Raw genomic sequence first — 27,486 nt, 5'->3', positions numbered from 1 at the left:
GACGCCTCGATCTGCTACGACCTAACACTGATGAGCGCGTCCGCGACCGGCAACTAGCTAGCGAGCTGCGTCAAGACGCACCACTGAGAGTTGTGGCTCCCGGTGACTCAGTGTTGATTCGAGACTACTCTAGACGCAATCGGAAGTGGGCGGAAGGAGTGGTTATAGATCGTTCGAGTCCGGTGTCGTACTCCGTCAAAACGAGTGACGGTCAAATACACAAACGTCACATGGACCAGATAATGTGCGATAAAAATCGTAAATCACGCTTCTCCCTTACGAAAATCGAGGCCTATGATAGGCCTGGAGTAGAAGCAGAAGAGGGCAGTGAGGCTAGGGAGCTGAAGGAGAAGGATGAATTAGTCAATCGTTCGTCTCCAGAAAAGAGCTCGAGGTTATCTACGGACCATACGTCCCCGGTTGCGGCGGTTGGTCATGTCCGGCGGCAGGCCGCTGTACAATGCTTACAAAAGATTAAAAAAAAGTAAAAAAAAGTGAGATAAAATATTTAAAAGACCAACGGCCCCCGCAAATAATTATGTTGTAACTCGTTCATTATAATACAAGAACTACTTTGTACAATGCACATAGATACCAACTGTACCAATTTATTGTCAAATAAAATAATAATATAATATGTTATGTTTAGCTTATAATTATCATGTCTAAAGTTTTAAATTGTTATTGTTGTTGTTTGTCATTAGTAAAAGTTATGTAACACAAATGTATAGTATTTGATCTGCACATTGTCAGTTGTCATTAGTGGTTTATAAACATACTGCATAATCTGGTATTATTTAAATATAACTATATTTATATAAAAATACCATTTTCTTTAGTATAATATAGTGATAGTATATAAGTGTTTTGTTATTATATTTTGTTTGCTTATATTGTTTGTGTTGAATGAATCACTTGCGTTTAAAAGTTGTATTACCATACCATTTTGATGTATTAGCTTAATAAGTATAGTTAATAATAAGAAGGAAGGTGTTATGTACAATATGTGTAATGTAAGGTAGATAGAGAATTATTTGAATAAATCAGTCTGCTTTGGATCTCGGCCTTTCATTGACGTAACAGGTTTGAACCCGCAATCATAGGTTAAGATGCACGCGTTCTAACCACTGGGCCATCTCGACTCGCATCACAATATGTCCTACATAAATGGCTAGTTCAAATTTATTCTTTTCTTGAATTTCCATCTCAATTGGTCTAATATAAATTCGAAAGTTATTCTGTCTGCTCGTTTAATATCTCACTACGAAATAAGCTCCAAGTATTCTTCCACTAGCAGTGGATTTGGATAAGGATATAGGCATTCCATTCACGGAAAAGTATACGATCTAGAGGAAAAATAAAGACACTGATAAAGCTCTATGGAAAACCTTAGTATCAAAAATATCTTCGAAACAATACGTTCGCGGTGTTTATATCTACAATTTCTAACAAAGTTCCAATCTTCATTTTATGTTTCAAAGCACTAAAAAAACGAATGGTTGTATAATGTCTATAAATCTAAACGTAGGATTTTCCTTCCCTCTCTCTATTTGATAAATGCGGCAAGACCTCTTTTTAATTATTTCATATATCACTAGTCTAATTGAAATTAGCTACAAACTTCACAAGCTATTGCTTTTTTGTTAACATATAAGAGAAGCTCTTTGCTGTACTGCATTATTGAGCGATTATGCGACTAACGCAAAACAAATGCGTTAATATGCCACACTGACATCTAGTAGCGAGTGATAACAAAATGGCTGCGATAAAAAACTCTGTGAAGTCTATTAATGTTATAAACATCTACTATCGGGTAGTCGTAAAATGAAATCACAATATGACGTTATTACATATTTACAGTCATATATTAAACGATTACATTTAAGCATAACAATTCACTTGATCAGGATAGTTGCAGAATTGATTCTCTTGATCCCAATAAAGATTGCCTGGACAACGAAGAAATTTCGGTACTAAATTACCACCAGCGTTTCTTACACAGTAGTAATATGATGAACATTCCTTCGGATTAGAGTAAAATCCGATATCCTTACATACGAATTCTTCTATAGGATCTGCAACATAATAAAAAAGGTTTTATAGTTCCATGAAAATAATAAAAAATAAACAATATTTGAATTTAGAATCATTATACCAGTAGTTGATGGTTTTGAAGTAGTCGGATTTGATGTCGACGTTCCAAGGGTGGTAGAAGACGATTCAATGGGCCTTCCTAAAGCGATATTTACAGCTCTCGTCAAAGGATAATCGTCAGATTGACAAATACCAAGAAAGTCATCAGTTTCAATACTCCAGAGCATTATTCCAGCGATATTAAATTGTAAGGCATATTCCACTTTCGCTGTCAGTGATTTGGCATCGTCATATGAAATCCAGTTCTTTCCTTGTACAGCATAGGGCACTCCGGATGAGTTATCATATTTGATGTCCCATGCTTCTTTACGTAATTTCATGCATAACTGTAATAGAGATTATTTGTGACTTTAGTGTAAAGAGTGAATACCACTAATCTATTTGGATTATATAATCTAAAAGAAATACATATGTTGTCTCAGTACTACAAAGATAGGGGAAATGATAGATTATACCCAAACGTATAGGTCTTCCTACTAACAATTAACATATTTTTAATAAGCTAACTTATTATACAAATTGTTTTAAAGCTTCATAAAAACAAAATAAACTAGCTATTTTAATTCTTATTTGCCATGTAAATAAAAATATGAGTGTATGTGAAAAGATTCAGTGTAAGAGTCCAGATGGCCCAGTGGTTAGAACGCGTGCATCTTAACCGATGATTGCGGGTTCAAACCCAGGCAAGTACCGCTGATTCATGTGCTTAATTTGTCTTCATAATTCATCTCGAGCTCAGCGGTGAAGGAAAACATCGTGAGGAAACTAGCATGCGACAAATTTCATAGAAATTCTGCCACGTGTATTCCACCAACCCGCATTATAGTGGAATATGTTCCAAACCTTCTCCTCAAAGGGAGAGGAGGCCTTTAGCCCAGCAGTGGGAATTTACAGGCTGTTGTTGTTGCTGTTGTTGTTGTTGAAAAGATTTATTTTAACTTACTTCATTATATCCTATTAATCCATTAGTGGCGGTGTAAGGCCCTGAAATTCCAGGACCATCTGATAGAGCTCCAACTCCATTATTTTTTGGATCCGATAATCTGAATGTATGGCCATAAAGTGGTAAGCCTAGTATTAACTTTTCTGGTGGACAACCTGAACAAAATAGCAAATAAACAGAGAGCCTTAAACCTTTTGATTAACTAGTAAGTTAGTTATGCAATTAACATGATTTTTGAGAAAAAAATCTTTATTTCTGATTTTTTTGCTGATATATTCTGATTTATCTTATGTAGATCTGAGTAATATAATGAATGTCATTCAGGTGTAAAAAAAAAGTACCAATGAAAATAAAGATAAGATTTTCAAATACCTTGCTTAAGCCAGTACTCCAAAACACCATCAACTGTCTTCAAATTTTCCTTTGAGATGACTACATCATTTTCGCTCTTGTGGAGAGGAGAATTGTGTCCCGTGACGGGGTCAGAAGCTATACTCATATCGTATGCCATCACATTTATTAAATCTAAATATCTGAGATGAAAAAATACGGAATGTTATAAATAATCAGCTGAGATGAAAAACTATCCCCGGTTTTAACCCGAAAACAGGGTCGATATTTGAGGGGGGAACCAGGTTATTATAAATTACACCGTACAAGAAACCTACCTGCCAATTACAAGTTTGTTCGTGTTATAGTTTTCGAAATGATTGATTTATGTAAAATGTTAAGTAATATTAAAAATAACTTAAATAAACAGTTGGGAGTATTGATGCGATTTTCCGTTAAATTTTATTTAAATGCTATAACTATAATAATTAATATCGCATATACCTAATATACTGAAGTTTCGAGTTTCTTACAGAAAAGCTAGCAGCCCTATATATAGAATATTTGTTAATCCGTAACAATAGATATATCATATCAGGTGTTATATAAGCTCTTATTGGTAGTTTTCGAAAAACATTTCCCATTGCATATTTTTACAGAACAGAGAATTGAAAAATATCTACGTGGTGAAATTAATAAAAACTGTGGTGGACTCCGAAACGTAAAAAGTAAATGTTACTTACTGACTTATAGCTGGAATATCATAGGACAAAGATGCCATAGATTTAACAGACGCAACAGCAGCGCTCAAATGTAATCCATGCTTATCGAATTCCTCTCTCAATTCTTTCAAGAGCTGAGTGTAATTATCAATATCATCTTGACCAAATACTGAGTCACCACGGTTTGGATATTCCCAGTCGATATCAAGGCCATCGAAGCCATACTTTTGAATAATTTGAATGGCGCTTGTGATGAAATTCTTTCGGAGTTTGGGATTCGCTGCCATCTAAATCATATAAATATAATATCATATACTTATTCATTGAGAAAATTTTATAATTACTTTTTTATCAAGTAAAATCAAATCAATCGCATTCAAGTAAATTTCACAATGAAGCGTTTTTGAATCGTCAATAATTAAATACTACCACCGTTTCGGAAAGCAACTTCTAGCGAAAAGAAACGGCAAGAAACTAGCATAGACCATTAATCCTTAGAAAAAAATAAAAGCATTTCACTTACAATAGAATATTTCGCTGATCCTTCATACCATCCTCCAACAGCTAATATTAATTTAAGTTTCGGATTTTGATCTTTAAGTGCAACGAATTTCCTTAAGTTATCTGAAAAAATGCTTTAAGTTTGACTACTGCCACGACTGCCATTAACAAGCGAACTTAATCAAATGTATTTATGAATGTTTAAAATAAAATTGTCGTCATCACTCACCTTTTCCCCAATTCTCAGGATAATCTAGGTACGGGTCTAAGGACACAATAGTTCCTCTCGTGTTTATTCCGAAGAATGTGTAAACGATATGCGTACAGAGATCCGTGTTGATGTTATCCACGTCAAATTTTCCGAGGCCATTTCTATACGCCGCCCATGTTCCATAATAGCAAACGACGTGCTCTAGAAATGTAACAACAGTTCAACATCAAAACATAAACAGCCTATAAATTTCCCACTGCTGGGCTAAGGCCTCCTCTCCCTTTGAGGAGAAGGTTTGAAGCATATCCCATCACGCTGCTTCAAAGCGGGTTGGTGTATCCACTTATGGCATAATTTCGTTGAAATTAGTCACATACAGGTTTTCTCACGATGTTTCCTTCACCGCCGAGCACGAGATGAATTACAAACACAAATTAAACACATGAAAATTCAGCGAAGCTTGCCTGGGTTTGAACCCTTAAACATCGGTTAAGATGCACGCTTTCTAACCGCTGGGCCATATACTACATGGATACAACAGTTACAATTATGTTATTTAAGTTGTGTTTCATTTAATCAAGATATTATTAAAACTAGCCCACCGAATAAGGTGATAATTATACGGTGTAATTAGTTGCTTTAGTGTAACTTTTGAGGGAGAACCCTGTTATGGTAAGGCCTCGTTATTTCTCCAAAGTTCACGTTTAAAGCGGGAACAACCGCATATAGCAGCTATTGATTTAGTACATTATTACATTATTCTAGAAGCGTTTGAAGATATGACTCTTTACTCATGTTACTGAACCGTTAATATAAAAAATAATTACGAGATTTTAACCGATGATTGCGGGTTCAAATCCAGGCAAGGACCACTGAATATTAATGTGTTTGATTTGTGTTTATAATTCATCTCGTGCTCGACGGTGAAGGAAAACAGCGTGAGGAAACCTGCATGTGTCTAATTTCATACAAATTCTGACACATTCCACAAACGCGCAAAGGAACAGCTTGGTGGAATATGTTCTAAACCTTCTCCTCAAAGGGAGAGGGAATCCTTAGCGCAGCTGTAGGAAATTTGCAGGCTGTTGTTGTTTTTAAATAATTTATTTCTGTCACTGCTATGGATTTGATACTTGGCATAGTTTCGACGACGATGTTGAAGCTTATGGAAAGCGAGATACATCTTGATATTATACGAAACTCAGTAGAAGATTTCGATTCAAACTTGTTATTTATGCCCATAATATAAAAGAATTTATGTTTGTAACATTAAGATAGTTCGCTGCTAGGAAACTATTGAACAATTCTGAAGTGCACCTGAACTAACAACTTCTCTTGACTCGCATGTATTTGATAATAAATTTACGAGAAAATATTAGACGATCGAAATGTCAAACTATCTTAAGTAACATGTGGTTTATAATTAATATATAAATGATTGTTTTCAATACAAAAGAGACAGAGATCCAAGATTTCAATTCACTTCAAGCATCTTCATTATTGAATTACAGGATGTAAGTCATTTCTTGGGGAAATCATCAAATCAAGGCATTACATTGACAATATTTCACCAAACTATTAATTATTATGTGAATTATTATGTGAATTCTTTGTGCGTTTTACAAAGGCCTCAAAGGCTCATTCACCAACGAAAAACAACAATGATAAGTGTGTCTGTTAAGCCGTAGAACATGTGATGAGTATTCCAAAGAAGGTTTTCACAATAGGATCATTGCTTAAATCTTTAGGACACATTGAAACTTGAACGTTGATTGGCTGATATAATATTTGATCTGACTTGATGTTGATTTGTCAACCAATCAGCGTATCCGTCAAGGTTATAACATTAATATCAGCTTATCCACGTTTGTAAACATGTAGACAGATGCCATATACCTCCTGATAAATCATTTCTTTACAATAGCCATAGGATTTTCGCAATTATTCGAATTTTATGTCTATCATACAACAACAACAACAACAACAGCCTGTAAATTCCCACTGCTGGGCTAAAGGCCTCCTCTCCCTTTGAGGAGAAGGTTTGGAACATATTCCACCACGCTGTTCCAATGCGGGTTGGTGGAATACACATGTGGCACAATTTCTATGAAATTTGTCACATGCAGGTTTCCTCACGACGTTTTTCTTCACCGCTGAGCACGAGATGAATTATAAAGACAAATTAAGCACATGAATCAGCGGTGCTTGCCTGGGTTTGAACCCGCAATCATCGGTTAAGATGCACGCGTTCTAACCACTGGGCCATCTCTACTCTGTACTCTGTCTATCATATTACATTCAAAATCCTAAACTAAATAATATTTTACTTACTTTCACTCGCTATCGCGTAAGCGGTCAATTTGATAAAACAAAACACGAATATAATGAAACTATTCATTTTAAACACGATTTAAATCACATAGTTTATCCAATTAAATAAGTCAGAATAATGTTGGATATGCATTATAAATGATATTTTATCAACAATTGAAAACTAGAGTGTTATTTAAGTAGATTGATAGCAAAACGCAGTGTTATGTCTATTTTTATCCGACGTTAGAAGATGTGCGTGAATCAATTCATGAGCTGCCGTATACATTGTCAAACGAGGTGATTATAGGATATAGTGATATTACTCTGTATTCAATATTTTCTAGAGAAATTTCAAAATTTTAAATTAAACGTTATTATAATTAAATATATAAATATGAGACAAAATCACATACATTACTCTGATCCCAATGTAAGTAGTTGAAGCACTTGTGTTATGGAAATCAGAAGTAACGACGGTACCACAAACACCCAGACCCAAGACAACATAGAAAAGTAATGGTAATCTACATCGACTCGGTCGGGAATCGAACCCGGGACCTCAGAGTGGCGTACCCATGAAACCGGTGTATACACCACTCGACCATGGAGGTCGTCAAATTATATAAATTAAACTATCATAAGGCATCAGGTAGTGTACTATACAGAAGTTTGGAGCTCACTGGAAATCCATTTAGCCCCTGTCATACATAGAAATAAACTGGAAATTCAGCTCAGCAGGACCAAAAGCGCATGTGGCTAGCTACGACATTTTTTCGACTTTTATTTGAGTCAGCCGTCCGGACCGCTAAATTATTACCGCAATGTTTTCCCAAATAAAACTATAAAAATACACAACATAAAAGCCTTATATGGCTTAAAAAAATCAATTTTCGCCAGTAAGGACTCTCGTTTGGATTTGGCAAATCGATTTCATGATGATATGTGCGATAAAATGTTATCACGATTTAATTTAAATGAAGAATATATTTGTTTCAAATTCATTTTAAATTTAGAATATGTTATTTAAAAAAATAGTAACTGTAATTTTTTAATTGTGTTATTATTATATTATTATTGTTATTATTATTATATTACTTAAATACACAATTATCATGTTATTAACATGATAATTGTGTATTTAAGTAGAGTATTTACTATTTCTGGGTATAATCTTTTTTTTTCCAATAACATGTTTGTACAATATTTTTGCCATTTATATCCTTTTTAAACTGGACCAATATAGAATGCCTTGTACTTAAAACACAAAAAAAGTTCTCTTCACTAAGGAACTAAAAAAAAGGAGGTGTTGAATTATCCTTAAGCAGTTCTGTAATAACAAACTTCATCATATAATATTATTATATCAAACATTAAACTGAATATACTGGCTCACTCACCCTTCAAAAAATTTGCTGTTTGTCGGTAGAATATCTGATGAGTGGATCGTACAGACGGAATTACACAAACTACCCCCAACTTAGTTACTATAATTTAAAATTTAGTTACAAACAACTAATACTGATGACTTTTTTATAAATAACTCATGTATCCACCTACTTATCTTTATACTACAAGACACCCAGAATCGTAATAATATATTTTTAATGCCTTATTATCAAGTAAATTCTTAATTTAATGAACTCTTATAATAATTATCCTTTAAAGTTTAGAGTCGAGATGGCCCAGTGGTTAGAACGCGTGCATCTTAACCGATGATTGCGGGTTCAAACTCAGGCAAGCACTGCTGATTCATGTGCTTAATTTGTCTTTATAATTCATCTCGTACTCGGCGGTGAAGGAAAACATCGTGAGGAAACCTGCATGTGACAAATTTCATAGAAATTCTGCCACATGTGTATTCCACCAACTCGCATTGGAACAGCGTGGTGGAATATGTTCCTACCTTCTCCTCTAAGGCTGTTGTTGTTGTTGTTGTTGAGATAAGTCATATAGTAAAGAGAATAATTTAACTCTCACAAAATTTTAGGTCAATATGTTTGTCCATGGATACTAGTTTCCCATTATCGCTTTTCTATTGAAATGTTTAATCTTGATTGTTCTTTAAGGATAGATACATTAGATAAGGAATTAGAGTCAAGTGTAAATGAATCAATATGGTTAAAAACAACTTGCGTCACTAGCTATGAACCAAGTTGGTTCATCGATTAAAACAAATTCATACAAATGATTCAAATCCAGGCAAATCTATGAACTCATTTTGGTTGTCAAAACTTATTCTTTTTTTTATTTCTATAAAGTTCTGACTCTGTATATTCATTAACATACGATAAGAGTTATCGCTATTCTAAAATATCTCACTTTTCATCGTACCCATGACATAACGAAACAGACACTTTAACGCATTTTTTATTATTATGATGTCTTACTGCCCAAGGTAGGTGGCGCATTGATGATACAATAAGTGGTTAATATTTCTTAACACATACTTGCGAGAGGTGATGACCACTTAACATCAGCTGCACATTTATCGGCCGGCCTACCTGTAATAAATATATTTTATACGTGCCATAATGTTTTGAGCTTCCTGATTATATATCCCAAAAAGTCCATTACATGAAGAAGTTAACAAGTAATTTTTAATAACTATGGTATCGCTGCATAAAGTTTAATGAAAGTAGGTGCTATTCTGATCATAGGTAACAGAGGCTTCTGATGCACAGAGAGTTTAGAGTAATGTGGAAAAGCGTGTAGTAGGAGAGTTACTATGTTATCGTTGGACTTCTGTGTTTCGATAGGCTAGTTTAGCGTTATTATGTATGTGCACTATAGCATCGAAGGATTCCATTATTTTCGTGGGTATCTGAAGTCCACTTACTTAAGGGCAAGAATGTTCCAGTTTAAAAAAAATACATGTTTAATTCAGTAAATATTTAATATAAATATTTAACGGAATAATAATAAAATAGTTTTTCTTTGCTATTTTAATTATACTCGTAGTAATGCTTGTATTGAGAACTTCTTATCCTAAGAATCACTAATCTTTCTTTATTATTTGCTTATTATGTTAGTTAAGTTTAACTTTGAACGAGAATATCGTTATTTGTATTATTATTTTGTTTAAGACGAATTTTTACAGCTCCTCAGACCTCGAAACCATAAAAAAATATCATTTAATTTTTGGAACCTAACTTGAAAGTTGAATGGTACACCAATTCGGGATACGATGGCGGTTATAGATCATTAAATTTTTTTCTCTTTATTGTTGTTAAAATGGAAACTTCTTATGGGAGGGCATACTGTTTCGTTACGTAACGCGTTATGAAGCCAGGCTCCTTTCTCACTCTAGCACACAGTGCCAGCCGTATTTTGTACAGATGTTTTTATGAAGTCATCTCTTTTGTCGGGGATCCCGAGACGCACACGTATATTTCTTCGCACGGGTGCAATACACATATTAACAATATACTACAGAATTTGTTTATTTACAACATCACATTAGAAACTTCTTAAATTATCAATGTTTTTTTACTATATTTTCTGAGTACTATAAATAAAAACCTTCCTTACTAATCACTCTATCTATTAAAAAAACCTCATCAAAATTCGATGTGTAATTTGAAAGATCTAAGCATACGTAGGGATAAGCAGACAGCGGTAAGCGACTTTGTTTTATACTATATATGTTGATGATTTTGTTACATACAAGCGAACACAAAAACAGACTAAAACCGTTTCGTTTCTTGAAGTTAATCGAAATGGTATAAAATGGAAACATTTGAAAACTTCAAGGTGTTAAGTAATGAATTCAGACGGAATCCTTAAAGGACGTCCTTGTTTGATAATAACTTTTAGCCACTCGCCGTTCCGGTTAGTGTCTTCAGTTTGGAACTAATTTAACTTTAAGAATTAAATTCGTGTCAGGTTTAGAAGATCCGGTTTAAGTTCATGCCATGCTTAGGTGACAATGTGAAGATGTTTGGCGCACCTGCACCTGTTAAGTTATAAATGCATTTTGAACTTTTGGCAAGTACCTACGTGTATGTTCAACAAGCGAATGCCATATGCTGTTCCCAGTTGATTACCGAGAGTGTCTTTATAAGAACTTACAACTTTTCTCTATGATTTTGGAGATCTGTAAAGATATTTCTTTATAGTTATTTAAGAAGAGGTGACATTTTACTGCATTTTTTGTCTTACTAAAGTAGTACAGTAACAGCCTGTAAATTTCCCACTGCTGGGATAAGGCCTCCTCTTCCATTAGCGAGACGGTTTGGAACATATTGCACCACGTTCTTCCAATGCGGGTTGGTTTTTTGGGTTTTTGTCTTAGCCCAAGTATAATTTCTCATAGTAGGAAGAAGAACGTACGTAAGAAATGTAAGGACATTATTTCAACAATAAAACAAAAAACATAACTATACTGAGATAATAAGAATCTCAAGTCTACATAGAAGCCCCTTATATATTGTCATACTACTATTTTTACTTAATTCGATTCTCAGAAAATCTTATCCTTGTACGTTCTTTATTTTCTTACAGTACAAGTATTGTTCTGTTCATAAGAATTTTAATTGGTTGGGTCACCTCCTAAAAACTGCTTCAGTGCGGTGAGAACAGATGACAACATGTCATTTGACAGATTTAAGTTTCTCCAAGATGTTTTCTTTTGGAGCCAAGAACGCGACATTAGAAACATAAATTGTATGAAATCTCAGTATCGCTTATACGGATTTGGACCCACATTTGTTTAAGATCAGCTTGTTCTATTCACTGGCTCATCTTTGATCTTCTTCTGTTCATTTCGTAGAAACATTATTGTAGTGAATTATTTCGTCATTACCATATAAGAGACTCTCAAAACACTACATATTCAACGTTGAGAATGGCAGTGAACAGTGAAGTCACTGCCTTATGCTCGTTACTTTAAAGGCATAATTCTAGTTAGATTTTATCAGTCGATTGTACTGGATTCTGTTGCGCTCCGGCAAACAATTACCGCTGCCATATTCAAGAATTTAAAAGTTTTAAATTTTATTTTAATTAAAATATATGATGTAAAAAATATATTTGTGTCAATGTAAACGGAAGTAGTGGCAATTCAATTCAACTGGCAGTTTGATAAAATAAAACCCTAATGGAGAAAATATTTTTTTTCCAACATTTTTTTTTAATATGTGTAATTTTAAAATGCTTCAATATTTTTAGTCTATATACTCTAGTTTGGTCTATTAAATTTATTATATATATCAAAATTATATGTAATAAATATAATAGATTCGCCTCGCCTTATTGCTTCCATTGGTGACAGGAAGGCTGGTTCGTGATTTTGCCCAGAGGATCGGAATTGCGATTCAACGGGGAAATGCTGCTAGTATTCTTGCTACGATGATGATCATTCATATATTTTAAAATAAAATAAATTAATATATCTTAGAATGATTATTAATAAATCCTAATAAATTGTGTAAAACTATTATTTAAAGTACATAGTAAAAACAATGGACTTGATCGTAAAGTGTAACAAAAATATTTATTCTTCGTCTATTTATCAAGGTGTCTAAAAACTGTTTAAGAGCAAGCATTGTGTTCAGAGTAAAAATTTATCAACTGGGTTGCTAGTGCAATTACAAAACTACCATTTATTTTATTAAACTTATTAATAGCATAATTTTGTTTTGTGCAATATCATCTGATTTAATAAAATGTAACTCTTTTAAAATTGTTGGCTGAGATAATATTCAAATAACACTTCACTGTTAGTCGATTTTAAATATTTCACTATTGGTTTGAGCATCGAGTATCGAATTTGTTTCTTATAGAATATCTCTGTCGAAGGTTGAAATTTGTTTTCGCAGTACTATTCTACTAACGAGAGGGTATTGCCATATTTGAAAAGCGCTTGATTTTTTTGTCTGACATCGCTTCAGATTGGTTTGAGAGTGCATTTAAATAAAATTTGCTTATCAAATATTTTGTTACAGGGAAATTGGTTTGTTGCAACGAATCGGTTTTGAATTGGCGAAAATATTTGAATGTTCGAATCGATCATTTTATTACAAACAAAATATGGAATATTTTAAATATTTCGAACTTGGTAGATTTTTTTTTATATTTGAAAAGAATTTCATTCAGCAATTTAGATTCGAGAGTTTATTTGAATATTTATTGATAGAAAATGTGTCGCTTGTATTTCAATGTTCAAATCTGAAAATATGAAATCCATTAATTCATAGAAATAAGTAGAATATAAATCGAGTGATAGAACAACTCATATATTACTTCAATTGAAAATTTAATTTGAAAAAGAAGTTCAAACATCCCAATTACGCCAAAGGTTAAGGACAGCGAAATGTTTGACCGAATAATAAAATAAAATTTCACATTTGATTATAAGGGAAACCTTGCTGTGAACATTGATTATCAAAATAAATGTTGCCAGAACAAAATCATTGCTTTAATAAAATCATAGAATACACAAATGTGTTGTTCCGTTTGTTTTCTTTCGCAAACAATGTTTTGAAAACAAAATGAAATTGTATGTATAAAAATCAATCTCGGTATATATGTTTGAGATTAAAAGACTCCTTATTTGTCGAATTTCCGCTTAATTATTTCATAAAACCTGTCGAACACCAACAGAGCTGTGATGGTCCAGTGGTTAGAATGCGTGCATCTTAACCGATGATTGCAGGTTCAAACCCAGGCAAGCACCACTATATATATATGCTTAATTTGTGTGTATAATTCATCTTGAGTTCGGCGGTGAAGGAAAACATCGTGAGGAAACCTGCATGTGTCTAATTTCATCGAAATTTTGCCACAAGTGCATTCCACCAACCCGCATTGGAACAGCGTTGTGGAATATGTTCCAAACCCTCTCCTCAATGGAAGAGGAGGCCTTAGCGCAGCAGTGAGAAATTTACAGGCTGTTACTTTACTACTTTACTAAGACAAAAAAATGCATTTACTTACTTTTTTTTTACAGTCAAACTCTCATAAACTTGTTTAAGCTATGATTATTATTTACAATGACTTTGTAAATATAACTGGGACTGTAATAAATTTGCTAATTTCATCAATAAATGCAGTAACATATAACAATACCAAATTCTTATTCTTGTGCAGCTTAAACGCTTTTCCCCAAATAATTTGAATAAGAGCTTGAGAAAATGAAATAGTAATTAAATTGGAATACCTCATTGAACTGATGATTAGCTTCTGAGTTTATAAACATGGTCGGCCCAATAAAAGATTTGGTCTCTTGGACTAATACACTAGAATCTCGACGTAAACTATTTTAGTATTATAAATTTGAAAGTTACTTTGTCTGTCTTTCCGTCTGTTGCTCTTTCACGACCAAACCGCTGAACCGAGTTTTTTGGTATGAAGCAAACTTGAGCCCCAAGAGACATAGGCTACATGTTCTGCTGACATATATGATAACCAACACCCTAAAACGCGAAAGCAGCCGCGGACAACTACTAGTATATTATAATAAAAAGTCGTTCAATTTCACACAATAGAAATTTTATTCACATTCTTCTTCAACTTCTTATTAAAATATTAGGTAATTACTCGTTTAATACTACTATATTTATAATAAAGAAACAGTCCATTGATCAAGTTAGTAAAGAGCTTCCTACCTGATAATAAAATTCCGCAGACTTTTTTTATTTTAACTTTACCATTTCGTAAATTCAAATCGTTTGTAAAAAATACATTGGTAAAAAGGCATATTATTCGATACAAGATTTTATAGATGATAAAAAAGCGTGGAGTTAATACCTGTTGACTTCCAGGCATGATATATTACATACATATTTATTTGTATTCAACTAACATGACTGTATTTTTTAAATGTTGAAAATGAGTAACTACTGAGTTTCTTGCTAGTTCCTCTCGGTAGAATCTACTTTCCGGTCGTAACTTCACTCAATTGTTAAATGACGATTCAAAAGTGTTTGTAAAAGCCTACTTGAATAAAGTTTATTTGATTTGATAGTTTAGGATACCGGGGAATATATACTTGTAGGTATTTCTTTGGCGATGTTCAATTAGTGTGTGTGAGACTTGAATTCGTACAAATGATTATAAAATCAATTTATGAAAGCCTCTTATGCTTCCTTTGATTCGTAAAATAATGTTTTCCGTTTAATGAATACGTAATTGTTTTTCCTGATGTTTTAATTTGTGTACCGGAGTGTGTTGTTTATTTGGGGAATTTGACGATCTAATCTCTCATTACGGAAAGTTTTCTAAGGCAAAATAACAACGCATTTATTTATTTACTAATAAGACTTGAATTTCATATTAATTATGAAACATTTTTATATCAATTACGATGTTTGGCTGTTCTATAATGACTCTAACTTAATTTTGTTAGATAAACGAATGCTTACAGAGTTAGAACGATACAGATGTGACTAGTTCATAGATACGTCGTCAATTATTATTTTGTAAGACAATGTATACAGACTTATAACATGGTAGAAGATACCGTTCAGAAAACGTTCAGAAATGTTCTAAAATTCCAATATTGTTACAGAATTTTGTGTGTTAAAAGACATTATGACATCACCTTGAAAATGAAACAATTAGCCCCAACAGTTTCCTCGTGAAAATATACTGATATTGACTTACAGTGACACGCGATTTTGATACGTATAACCTATGAATGTTATAATTCTTGTAGTGAGTGTCGCATATCAAATTATGAAATGTCAAACTCGTATGAATATATATAACACGTTGATTTGCGAGTTTATTCTTTAAGAATATCTCTACAGGGCCGTTTGAAATAAATCGTTATATAAAATCATCATTATATAAAATCGTTATATAATATATATATATATATATATATATATATATATAATATGTATGAATAACATTGCCTGATATTGAAGATATACGGTAGAATGAATAAATAAGAATTAGCAAATTAATACAGATTTGTATTTATGGGAGAACAATCGGGGCATCTATTCTGGTTTCTCAACAAGAGAGGTTACGAGCAGTTAACAACTTTAAGATATATCTATATCTGTGTACTACTATATAAATCTGTAGAGTCTGTCTGTAGACTCAATTATTATTGTCGAATTTTGTTATAAATATGTACATAGTTTATGTGTGTCTGTCTACTTTTGTATCTGGTATACAGTAGAAACATGTGATTGCGGATTTGATAGGCTATATATATATAATTCAAGTAAACCTCATGACAATTGTAACAAAAATTAATTTATTACATATGTCGGCACGAAACCATGAATTTAAGTAAAACACGTGTAGTATATTTAATTTTAATCATTATTTAATAAATAAGGTAATTAATACATTTGGTATTCATTATTTAAGAGTGACTAATGAGTTTCTTGCTGGTTCTTCTTATAGAATTTACTTTTTTAATCTGTGGTAACTTTAAATTTAATTTAACAGCGTAACGATTTAAACGTTCTTTATGAACCTACTTTAATAAAGAATATTTTGATTATGATTTTGACTCCTCGGTTGCTTTAGACCCTAAGTCCAGATATTTAAATCCAGCTCTAAAGTTATAGTATACAACAAAGATTTAAATCGTTAGATGCGCCCCTGCCATAGTATAACCGCTATAAAATGTGTCATACTCAAATGAGTCAGCTCACTCATTCGCAATCAGTGTTCATTTATACGTAGTGACAGTCAGACGTCGTCCATTGTAATTAATGCGCTAATTATAACCCAAAAAAAAGTCGCAAAATGCCGTCATGTGCCTTTCGAAAGTGCAATCACAACTCAAGAAATACTAATAAAGCCCAGGGTGTAACATTTCACTCGTAATTATTTATATTTATTTTAATATTGAATTTATTTTATTCCGATGTCCGACAAGACCACGAAATGAAAGAAATTGTGCGACAGAGAAAGTAGTATGGCATAATTTATGTAATTAACAGAGATGAAACTATTGTCTCAGTACTTTCTATTAACTAATATAACTAGATACACGGAAGTACTACGGAAGCGGCTTGGAAAAGGATCATCTATAAATGGACATTAACAGCGGCAATCCTGTGGTAGCGTCGGCATTTTATGTTTTATAAATATTATATTACAAAAAATGTTTTAAATTGCACCGTAATATATTTTGTAATATTAATCCGTCAAAATATATTTTTGCTTGGATGGATGTTTTATTAAAAATGGATGGATGTTTTATTAAAAATGGTTCAGTTGTTCAATCAAGAGTAACTTATTTGGTGCTGGAATAAAATTTAAATAATTGAAAATACCTTTCTCAAATTACGTTTTTATTATTTAGATTTCCGCAAGACACACGAACGTTACCTACGAAATTTAGTCAAGTTTGTTCTGACTAGAACAACCAGCAACTTGGAACCATAAAATACAATTAATAATGTCTGTAATTAAATGCTACGCTGATGTACGCCTTCATCATATTCATAAAAATGTTAAGAGAACAAACAGTCAAAAGTATAATAAATTGATTTTATTTCATGGAGAATAAATATTATGCAATAACAATAAAATAATATCCTAGAGATGGAGCCAGGAGACCCTTAGCACAGGGCAACCTAGTTTGGGCTCCTGTCTCCCACACATTATTGTACTTATTATTAAGATACGTTTAAACTGTAATATATGTAATGTGGGAGAGAATAAATAAATTATTATTATTATTTTTACTTGTTATTTTTAACAACTCGGCTTAGAGCCGGTATTTACGTCATTCTCACGGGCCGAAGCCAAGTGGTCAGACACGTCTTAAAAATTGAAAGCTCTAAATCAATTCCCGTTCCCCATCAGTTGCAAAAAATTTGCGTACAATTCTGCAAGTGTTTAGTATCACGGTCTTCTGCATATTTACATATAGAAAATTTGGAAGATTTAAAGCTTTTACAGATATGTGCATTTGTTTGGGTATGACGCCAGTAGTGGACAAAACTATTGGGACTATTGTAACTTTCTGCAAGTGCCACATACGTGCTATTTCTTCTTTTAGTTCCGTGTATTTTGTAAGTTTTTCGTTTATGGTGCTTTGCAGATTGTGTGTGTTAGGGATGGCAATGTCAATTAAAAAGGAAGATTTTTGTACTTTGTCGACTATTGTTATGTCAGGTCTGTTGTAGTGAACTGTTCGATCTGTAAGTATTGCTCTGTCGTAGTATAATTTGTGAGTGGTGTTTTCTAGTACCGTTTCGGGTGTATATTTATAGTATGCTGTTTTGTTAGATATTAATTTGTACGTTAGAGCCAGTTCTTGGTGGACTATATTTGCTACCTGATCGTTTCTGTACTTATAATCTGTTTGTGCTATTGTTCTGCATGCGCCAGTTATATGCTGTATGGACTCCGAAACACTATTGCAGCGTCGACATAAATCAGTGCTTAAGTTAGGTATTCTCATAATGTATTTCTGGTAATTACGAGTCTCAACAACTTGGTCCTGTATTGCAATCATAAACCCCTCAGTCTCAGGAAAAAGCTCGCCTCGACTCAGCCACGCGTTCGACGCATTTATGTCGACGTTACTACGGCATAAGTCTTGACGATGTCTTCCGTGTAGTGACTTACGGGCCCATTCGCTTATTTTAACTTTTCGATCTATTTGTTCTTCATTTTTTTGCGTGTTTTTATCCTGTAAGTTTAGTGGTGTGAGTTTTTTATCGGTTTCAACTATTGCAGTGTGTAGTTTTGATGTGTTAGATTTAGTGTAAAAGTATTTTCGTAGGTTTGTAATTTGGTTATTGTGCAAGTTTATTATGTCTATAATACCTCTCCCCCCTTCACTTCTTGGCAGAGTCTGTCTTTGTACGCAAGCTCTTGGATGGTGTTTTCTGTTTTTAGTCATGGTGGTATTAATATTTCGCTGCAATTGTTTTAAGTCGTTTTTTGACCATTTAAGTATACCGAAAGAATATATTAAAATGGGGATAGCAAAGGTGTTGATGGCTTTAATTATGTTTTTGGAATTAAGTTGTGTTTTCAATATCCTATTCAGTCTATAATTAAATTGTTGTTTAATTTTTATTTTGGTTTCTTTTTCTAATATCTGTTTTGCCTGATTGTAACCTAAATATTTATACGTATCGTTTTCTTCTAAGGGATCTATTGTTTCTCCGGTTTGTAGTTGATAATGCATTAGATGATTATGACCTGATTTAATTGAATTGATTTTACATTTGTCAATGCCGAACTCCATTTTAATATCCTGAGAGAAATTTTCAGCTAATTTAATTAAGTTTTCAAGACCCTTTTCTGTAGATGAGAATATTTTTATATCATCCATATAAAGTAAATGATTAATATTTATAAGCTCAATGTTATTTGTTAGACTGTTTGTGTATTGTAATGTGTATCCATTGCATGTAGAGTTTAAAATAGTAGAAAGGGGGTTCAAAGCAAGGCAGAACCATAAGGACTTAAAGTATCGCCTTGGAAAATACCCCGTTGTATTTTGATTTCATCGGTTTCAATAGTTTTATTTTGTAAACTAATTGTAAGTTTAGTAGTCCAAAGAGATATAGCGCGCTGTAAAAAATTTATGATTTGTGGGTGTATTTTGTAGATGTGTAAAATATTTATTAACCAGCTATGTGGCACGGAGTCGAATGCCTTTTTGTAGTCAATATAGACAGTATACAGATCTTTTTTCATTTTTTGCACTTGTTTTAAAATAACTGCATCGATGGTTAGTTGTTCTTTACATCCCTGGCTATTTTTTCTACATCCTTTTTGTTGTTCTTCTAAAATTGCGTTTTTTTCTAAATGATTGTAAATAGAGTGTGTTAGACATGCGGTAATGATTTTGTAAATTGTTTGAAGACAGGTAATTGGTCTATATTTAGAGGGATTTGCGGTATCATTAGGGTCCTTGGGAAGCATGTAAGTAATACCTTTTGCTATGTATTGTGGCATTGAGCTTGGGTTTGCAATAAAGTTATTAATATGAGTATACAAATAGGGGTGTATATAAGTGAACTTCTTGTACCAGTAGTTATGAATTCGGTCAGGACCGGGTGCTTTCCAATTATGTAATCGTTTTAATACAATATTAAATGTTTCTATCGGGATTTGTCTGAATTCCATCGGTTCAGTAGTTTCATGTCTGTGTATTTCTTCTTTGATCCAGTTAGCTTCATGGTTGTGGTTGATTGGGGCTTCCCATAAGTTAATCCAGAATTTTCTTAGTTCGTCTCTGGGTGGCAGACTTGTATCGTGCATGGTTGAGTTTTTATTACAATTAGTTAGATTAGTGCTCTGATTTTGAATATTTTGGTAAAATTTTCTTTCATTAGTTTTGAATTGAGCGTTTTCGGTTTTTCGAGCTGTGCATGCTAAGTATCTTTTAAGACGGCAACTAAAGACTGACAATTTTTGTTTGAGAGTGTCTAAGAACTGTGTGAGTTGTACGTTATGTTCTTCATGTTGTGTGTGTACTTTATAATGTTCTAATATTGAATCTACCTCTAGTTTAAGAGCGCAATTGTTGTTACCATTTATAACTTGTGTCAGTTTACCTATATATTTTCTTAACTTCAGTATCCTACGCTCTAAGCGTTTTTGCCAATTTGGCTTCTGATTCTTGGTCTGAGGGAGGGTTTTATTATGGAAAGGGAGACTTAATTTTGTTCCATTAATTTTAGCTGAAGTCCATGCTGCGGAGTATATGATTGTTTGTTCACTTTCAAATGTCGTATTTTCGTCTATGTATTTGGGTAAGATTGATGTATTAAGATATGTTATTATTTTTGCTAATTTTTTTGAGGTATTTTGTTTCGGTATATAGGGGCGACAGTTTGGATCAGTAGTTTTGAAATATTCTAATGCTTGCTGAAAAGTATCGTCTATTTCTGAATCTATATACTGAGGAGTTTCTTCTTTATTATTTTTATCTTGTATATGATCATCTATTTGTATTCTGTTTAAGTCATTCATTATCTTCCATTGATTATCCTCATTATCTTCATTACATGTTGTATCTTGCTCGCATCTTTTATCAGTTGCTTTGTCTGTAATGCCAATCTCATTAGTGACCTCCTGTTTTAGTTCTTCTAATCGAGTACTGGGTATAAGTTTATTGTTTATTATTACTCTTCTTTGGTCGGCTACTCTTTGTTCGCTTATATGTACGAGATGTGGATATTTTTCAATAAACTTTTGGTGTAGTATTTTCCTATATGATGTCCTATTAGTATTCATGTGTGTAATCTTATAATACAACCTTATTATTTCTTCGTTAATTTCGTTACTCCACCGCATTCTTTGATTAGTCCGACCCTGAGTGAAATGCGCTTGAGTGGGTGAATGTGATGATAATTCTGTTAAATGATTTGCGTGTAGAAGTGTATCAACTTTATTGGCACTTGATATATCGACTGCTAAGCTATGTAAATATGCTTTGGCTTCATTGCGTGCTTTGTTTTTATCTTGAAGCGTTAATAATTTATTACGTTCTATTGCTCTGCGTTGATCGCCTACGCGTTGTTTACTAACTTCCATGTCCGGGAATTGCTCTAAGAATTTTGTATGCAAGTCGGTTAAGTAGGATGTAGTATCTTCTTCTAATGAGGTTAAAATATAATATGTGCGCAGGATGAACATGTTCATTTCTTTAGTCCATTTTTTGCACGCGCACGCTTAATAGTCTTAACGGGTGCAGAGTCATCAACATTTGTCGACTGCACAACGTTTTCAACTAATAACGGAGAATGACTGCGAAAAGAGGTATTTGTGGAAGAGTTAGGATGGTTAAAGGTATTTATGTAAGAGGGTGTACAAGAGGATATTGATGAAAATGAAGACTTTGGAGAGGATGCAGGGTTTGATGCTGGGTTCTGAGAATATCCCTGTGGTTCAGCTGTAACTTCGACATCGGAAGCCCGCCTGTTCAACTCCCGATGATCGGCTGTAGCTTGTTTTGCGACGAGGGCCCGCCTGCTCAACGCCTCGTCGCCGGTGGACCGCATGCTGTAGCATCCAGCACCGGCTCCAGATGCGCCCCGGCGACCCCCGGGAAGCGACCGTAAATTATATCTATTAGTTTTATCCATCATGCTCCACGGGGGTTGGGAATGATTAGTTTAGATAGAGTAGCCTGGGTTATTTGGGCTTCATAGATTCTCCCATTAAAGGGGTATTTGGTCAAGATGTTTAGACCTGTTTTTTGTTCCTGCTATCCTTAAGCCCCCCCACCACGACAAGGTTCATTCCCTGGGGGGGTTATTATTATTATTATTTTAATACATTTTTTTATAGTACAATAAAATTATATTTTTTTTTTTGTTAAAATGAAAAGTGTTTCTTAATAACGTCTAAAAATTGCAAAAAATACACTTTTGTATTTTTTACAAATTATTTCCTTTAACAACCTAATTTCTTACATTTTACAATTTGATGAATTTGTTGACCGTACTTCGCACGCATTCGTGTGAGTGCGTAAAGCATCGTAAGCGACTTGTCAACACACGCATTGTAAAAATTATTCCACAGTTTTTTAAGGTGAGGGCGTATCTAACGATTTAAATCTTTGGTATACAAGAATAAACGTCTAAAGTTGTCATTATCATCACTACATAGCATAAAATAAAGTCGCTTACTGTCCGTATGTATGCTTAGGTCTTTAAAATTACATAACTAATTTTGATGCGTTTTTTTTTATTTAATAGATAGAGGTATTTGAGAGGAAGGTTTTTGTATATAATACATGGACAATACAGTAAAGCAATAATGATAATTTAAAAAGTTACTAATGTAATATCGTAAATAAGCAAATTCTGTAGTATATTTAGTATTTGCATTGCATCCGCGCGAAGCCGAGGCTGGTCGCTAGTTACTAATAACTTAGCCATTGTAACGCGCTCATTGTGATAATAAAAACAAAAGAATATATATGAAGAAATTTCTCAAAGCATCGTTGTTCTAAAAAAATGGAATTCGTTATGAAATTCGTTGGTTGTGTGCATTGAATAGGCATTGCATGTTAAAAATAAGACTCAAGGGATACGCATCGGCATCAAAGAGCCGTGATTGGCTCGTTAACAGTTGAAAATGGTGTAACATAGAACTATACAATGACTAGAAGTGATTACGATCGTCACAAGGATTTTTAGTGTGGTTTTTTTTATGTTATAATATGTTGGCAGACGAGCATATGGGCCACCTGATGATAAGTAGTCACCATCACCCATAGACAATGACGCTGTAAGAAATATTAACTATTCCTTACATCGTCAATGTGCCACCAACCTTGGGAACTAAGATGTTATGTCTCTTGTGCCTGTAGTTACACTGGCTCACTCACCCTTCAAACCGGAACACAACAATACTGAGTACTGTTGTTTGACGGTAGAATAACTGATGAGTGGGTGGTACCTACCCAGACGGGCTTGCACAAAGCCCTACCACCAAGTAAAGTTGTTGGACTTTATAGCTACAAACTCTATAGTTTTATCTTATAAGCTGAACTATGGTTTTAAATGTTGTAATACGATTTAACGTCCTAGGAAGCTCAGAGAATAAGGCTCAATATTTGCGGAATCATAGATAATGATATTTATTAAGTTATTGGATTCAAGACATTTTCAATAAACTGAGTCAGGAATGTCTGGTCATCTTTTTACATTACACGAATAATTAATAAAGATATGATTTACTTACTCGCGATGTAATATTACAAAAGTAAATAAATTATATTTTATTGTATGGTTATCTATATAGTTGTCGTCCGCGATTTCTTTCTCGTTTTTCAGGAACATGTCTCGGAGTTCGTCGCTTATCTAGTTCTTAGATATAAAAATATGTTAGCCATAAAAGTGTAACAGAAAGAAAGGGAGAGAGAGAGAGAGAGAGAGAGAGAGAGAGAGTTACGTTCGCATTCATAATATATTTATATTAGATATAAATTAATATTGTTATAAATAATTAACCCTACTTCGTTGCAAACAAATCTAATCCATTAGGAAATCTTTAACAAGTTTTTTTAAGACAATAACAACGTCTAAACATTTTAACCAATGGGAGATCTTAAAAATTATAATTCGGCCAATCAAAATGAATGGCACAGGTGATATCCACGAATGATATAGTCATTGTTGTTGTACTAATAAACGTCTGCAGTGCCCGGGGGAAATCTAACGCCTTCCAACAAACGGATTTAATCTAAAGAAATAATGAAGTTTACCTGAAAGGTACGGTGCCATGCTTAAACACATTTATTGAATACTAATTGTTCCAGCTATATTAATAATTGAGATGAAACGTAAATAGTGAAAAGACAGGATGAAATATAATAACTGTACAGTTATATTTTTAAATATTTGTTTTAATATGAATTATAAACTGAGCTTGAGATGTGTCCCATTAATATATAATTTATTCTAACTCATTTCTTATTTAGTGGTGTAGGAAATCATCGTAAGGATACTTGCATTCTACGGATGAAAACTGCCACTTAGGTCTCGATAGTAGACTCAAATAAATACTTAAAAAGCAACATTTCTCAAACAGAATAAACAAAATATGGTCAAACTGTCTATGTCAATACCTCATTGTCTATGATTAATTAGTATATCTCAATATTTGACAGTTGGGCCAGAGAGCTATGTTGGAGTAGGGTCAATGCCATGGTAGTGAAGACTCTAGTATTTATAGTGTAACTAGTTGTAGCCCGTGGCATCGCTCGCGTTTAAAGTTGTTGTTTATCACATGTTAGGCAAAAAAGTAGCCTAATTCCTTACAATTGAGTTCAAGTTTGCATCAGTGATTCGGTAGTAAAAGAGCAACAGATGGACAGACAGAGTTACTTTCATGTTTATAAAATTAGTACTTAAATTAGACAATAAATTATTTATGTTTATCGTACAGTTTACCATTTCAGCTTTGTTTTATCTGATTTCTAAACTCGTCACTTCCAGCACTTTATAGATCACATCAAATATCCAGTTTTTACCCAATCGGTGCGAATCCTCGGCGGACATTCGGGTGGGAATCATTCGTGGATTAGATTCGATAATCCGAACGGTGAAATTAACTGTTCTCGAAAACCGTTTTTACGTTTTGAATACTGAATACGGCTGTAGGACAAATTGCGCTGAATAATTGATGTGCATTTGTGTAATAAACTTTGTTATCGTCCTCTGTTTGAGTTATTATTCCTAGTGGAACGTGCGCGTAACGAATTGAATTAAAATCACCCTATTTAAAGGGTTCATATTCTATATTCGAATATCAATGATATTCGGATAGTAATCAATTCTAAATTTTGTTATGGGCCTGTATTATTGAAAAGACATTATACTTGTGACGGTGACGACCTCCGTGGTCGAGTAGTTTGTACTCCACTCCGAGGTCCCGGGTTCGATTCCCGGCCAAGTTGGTGTAAAAAATTCATTTGTTTTTTATGTTGTCTTGGGTCTGGTTGTTTGCGGTACCGTCGTTTCTTCTGTATTTCTATAACACAAGTGCTTTAGCTATTTACATTGGGATCAGAGTAATGTATGTGATGTTGTCCAATATTTACTTGAGTTTCTGGACGTAAAATGTATGAATATAGTCTATGTTTGATATCCGAATAATATCAAATACTGACTATAAATAATGAATGTATGTGACAATTAAAACGTAGTCAGTATGATAGGTCTACACGCTTTCCATTTATAAAAACTTTCACGACAGCGTTGTAAAAAGGTTGTGTTAAAAAATAAGAAATATTATACATAAAATAAAATACATATATATATTCCTCGCTGCTTCTTATAGGAAATTTTCTTGTATTTTTGGTTTTTAGTTTTAAATGTAACTACCTCGTAAATTACTGCTAATAAGACTATTTGAATAACATGTACAGCGTTATACAGCATAGAGAGACATCTTGTTTCTAGTACATAAAAAAATATATTTATTTAGAATGTTTTTCAAGATCTTCATTGATATAAATAACGGATCCAACCCATTTTCTTGTTTACGCTGAGAGAGGAAATACTACAGCGTATGAGGGCCCGAGAGACGTCGATATTAATAACAATAAGAACTACCATCAGGGTTTTGATTAACCGCATTTTGTTCCTCATATACAGCCAAGGACTTGTTCGGATAAGTTTCAATGGATATGCCATGAGCTTACATTCGCTTTGCGGATGAGCGGGGATTTTTATTTTTAAAACTGATAACTATGTTTGTTATTTTCAATTGCCTCGTTAGAGCTCCCGAGTCTGTAGATTCCAGGGTCAAGGGGTTGTAGTTAAAAAATTGATATTGTTTCCCAAAATTTTCAGCAGCTCGTAGTATAGAGGTTGAACGATGCAACACTGAAAGAGCACTCATACTCTATTGATTCTGGTATCTCAGTTTGTAACGGTATATACGATTGCCAGAAGAAAACTGTAAATATTTTGTGCAAAGTTATTACACTGCAAGATTACTTATGCTCTATTGATTCTGGTATCTGAGTTCGTAATGGTATGTTCGATTGACAAGAGAAATCTTTAAATATTTAAGACTGGTGGACTATGTCATCGGAGTGGTTTGTTAATCTTTAAGATTTGATGTTGTAATCGAAACTTTTGTAAAATTGGGATACAAATTTAATATGATTATAACGATATAAGCTTGATAAATAATTTGAGAATATTAGGTTGTTGTAGTTTCATTAAATTATTTATACTTTCAATATAAATCAAATAATGCTACGTTCTGAAAAAAGTTAAATATTTAATTTGTCTACGCATTTGTATTTTTTTATGTGTAAATATAGTAATTTGAAATATTATTGAAAATTTTATAATGCATGTTTCAATCACACTTTTACATCATTTATTAATAGTGTTAAAGTTATCAGAATTACATGTACATTGTTACGAGAGTAACCTTAGCCTTCAATACGGTGTTATGATATTTAATTCAATATCATAATTTATATTACATACCTATTGCATATTATGAATATAGCAGGGGCTATTGAATTTACTTTATTATATACAATTATTATTGTAATTAATTGATCAATAATTTGTAAAACTGTAATTAATATTATTTTATATGGCATAGCATTTAATACTGGCATGTAACACTATTTCTTATTTTGAATATGAATGAGCTGTTATTAGAAAACAATTGGACGGTAGCGGGGAATTGCAAAAAAAGATAGAGAGATTGAAGCATCATTGTAAAACGATAATATTATTTTGGCCATCCCGAACTACTGAAATTACAAAATATAATATTACAATCCCCAAAAACTAACAACTACTACTAACAATAAAAATAATTTAATTTTTGAAATATTACATATAATTTAACGTATGAAATATTTACTATTAACATTATGTGATTCTATAAATATTTTT

General features: G+C 33.1%; 1 protein-coding gene across 1 annotated transcript; it reads right to left on the bottom strand.

Annotated features, from left to right (window-relative positions):
- Positions 1-1,881: 1,881 nt before the first annotated feature.
- Positions 1,882-22,194, bottom strand: LOC124539201 (probable chitinase 2). Its single transcript, XM_047116498.1, has 10 exons — positions 22,028-22,194; positions 20,938-21,206; positions 9,622-9,675; positions 4,880-5,062; positions 4,673-4,773; positions 4,171-4,436; positions 3,470-3,630; positions 3,098-3,252; positions 2,156-2,480; positions 1,882-2,075 (listed from the first exon to the last, which is right to left on the bottom strand). Exons 1-10 carry the CDS (start codon positions 22,192-22,194, stop codon positions 1,882-1,884), a joined length of 1,875 nt encoding a protein of 624 aa, XP_046972454.1.
- Positions 22,195-27,486: the final 5,292 nt, after the last annotated feature.

The sequence above is a fragment of the Vanessa cardui genome, chromosome 22 (genome assembly GCF_905220365.1).
Source record: "Vanessa cardui chromosome 22, ilVanCard2.1, whole genome shotgun sequence".
NCBI classification, from domain to species: domain Eukaryota; kingdom Metazoa; phylum Arthropoda; class Insecta; order Lepidoptera; family Nymphalidae; genus Vanessa; species Vanessa cardui.
Note: the sequence above shows the minus strand (reverse complement) of the source record. Positions and strands in the feature narration are given on the sequence as shown.

Coding starts and splice junctions, on each gene's coding strand:
- LOC124539201 (XM_047116498.1), bottom strand. CDS start 22,194: ATGGATAAAACTAATAGATATAATTTACGGTCGCTTCCCGGGGGTCGC. Junction 4,774..4,879: donor TCCTGAGAATTGGGGAAAAG/GTGAGTGATGAC, acceptor GCATTTTTTCAG/ATAACTTAAGGAAATTCGTT. Junction 4,437..4,672: donor GATCAGCGAAATATTCTATT/GTAAGTGAAATG, acceptor TATATGATTTAG/ATGGCAGCGAATCCCAAACT.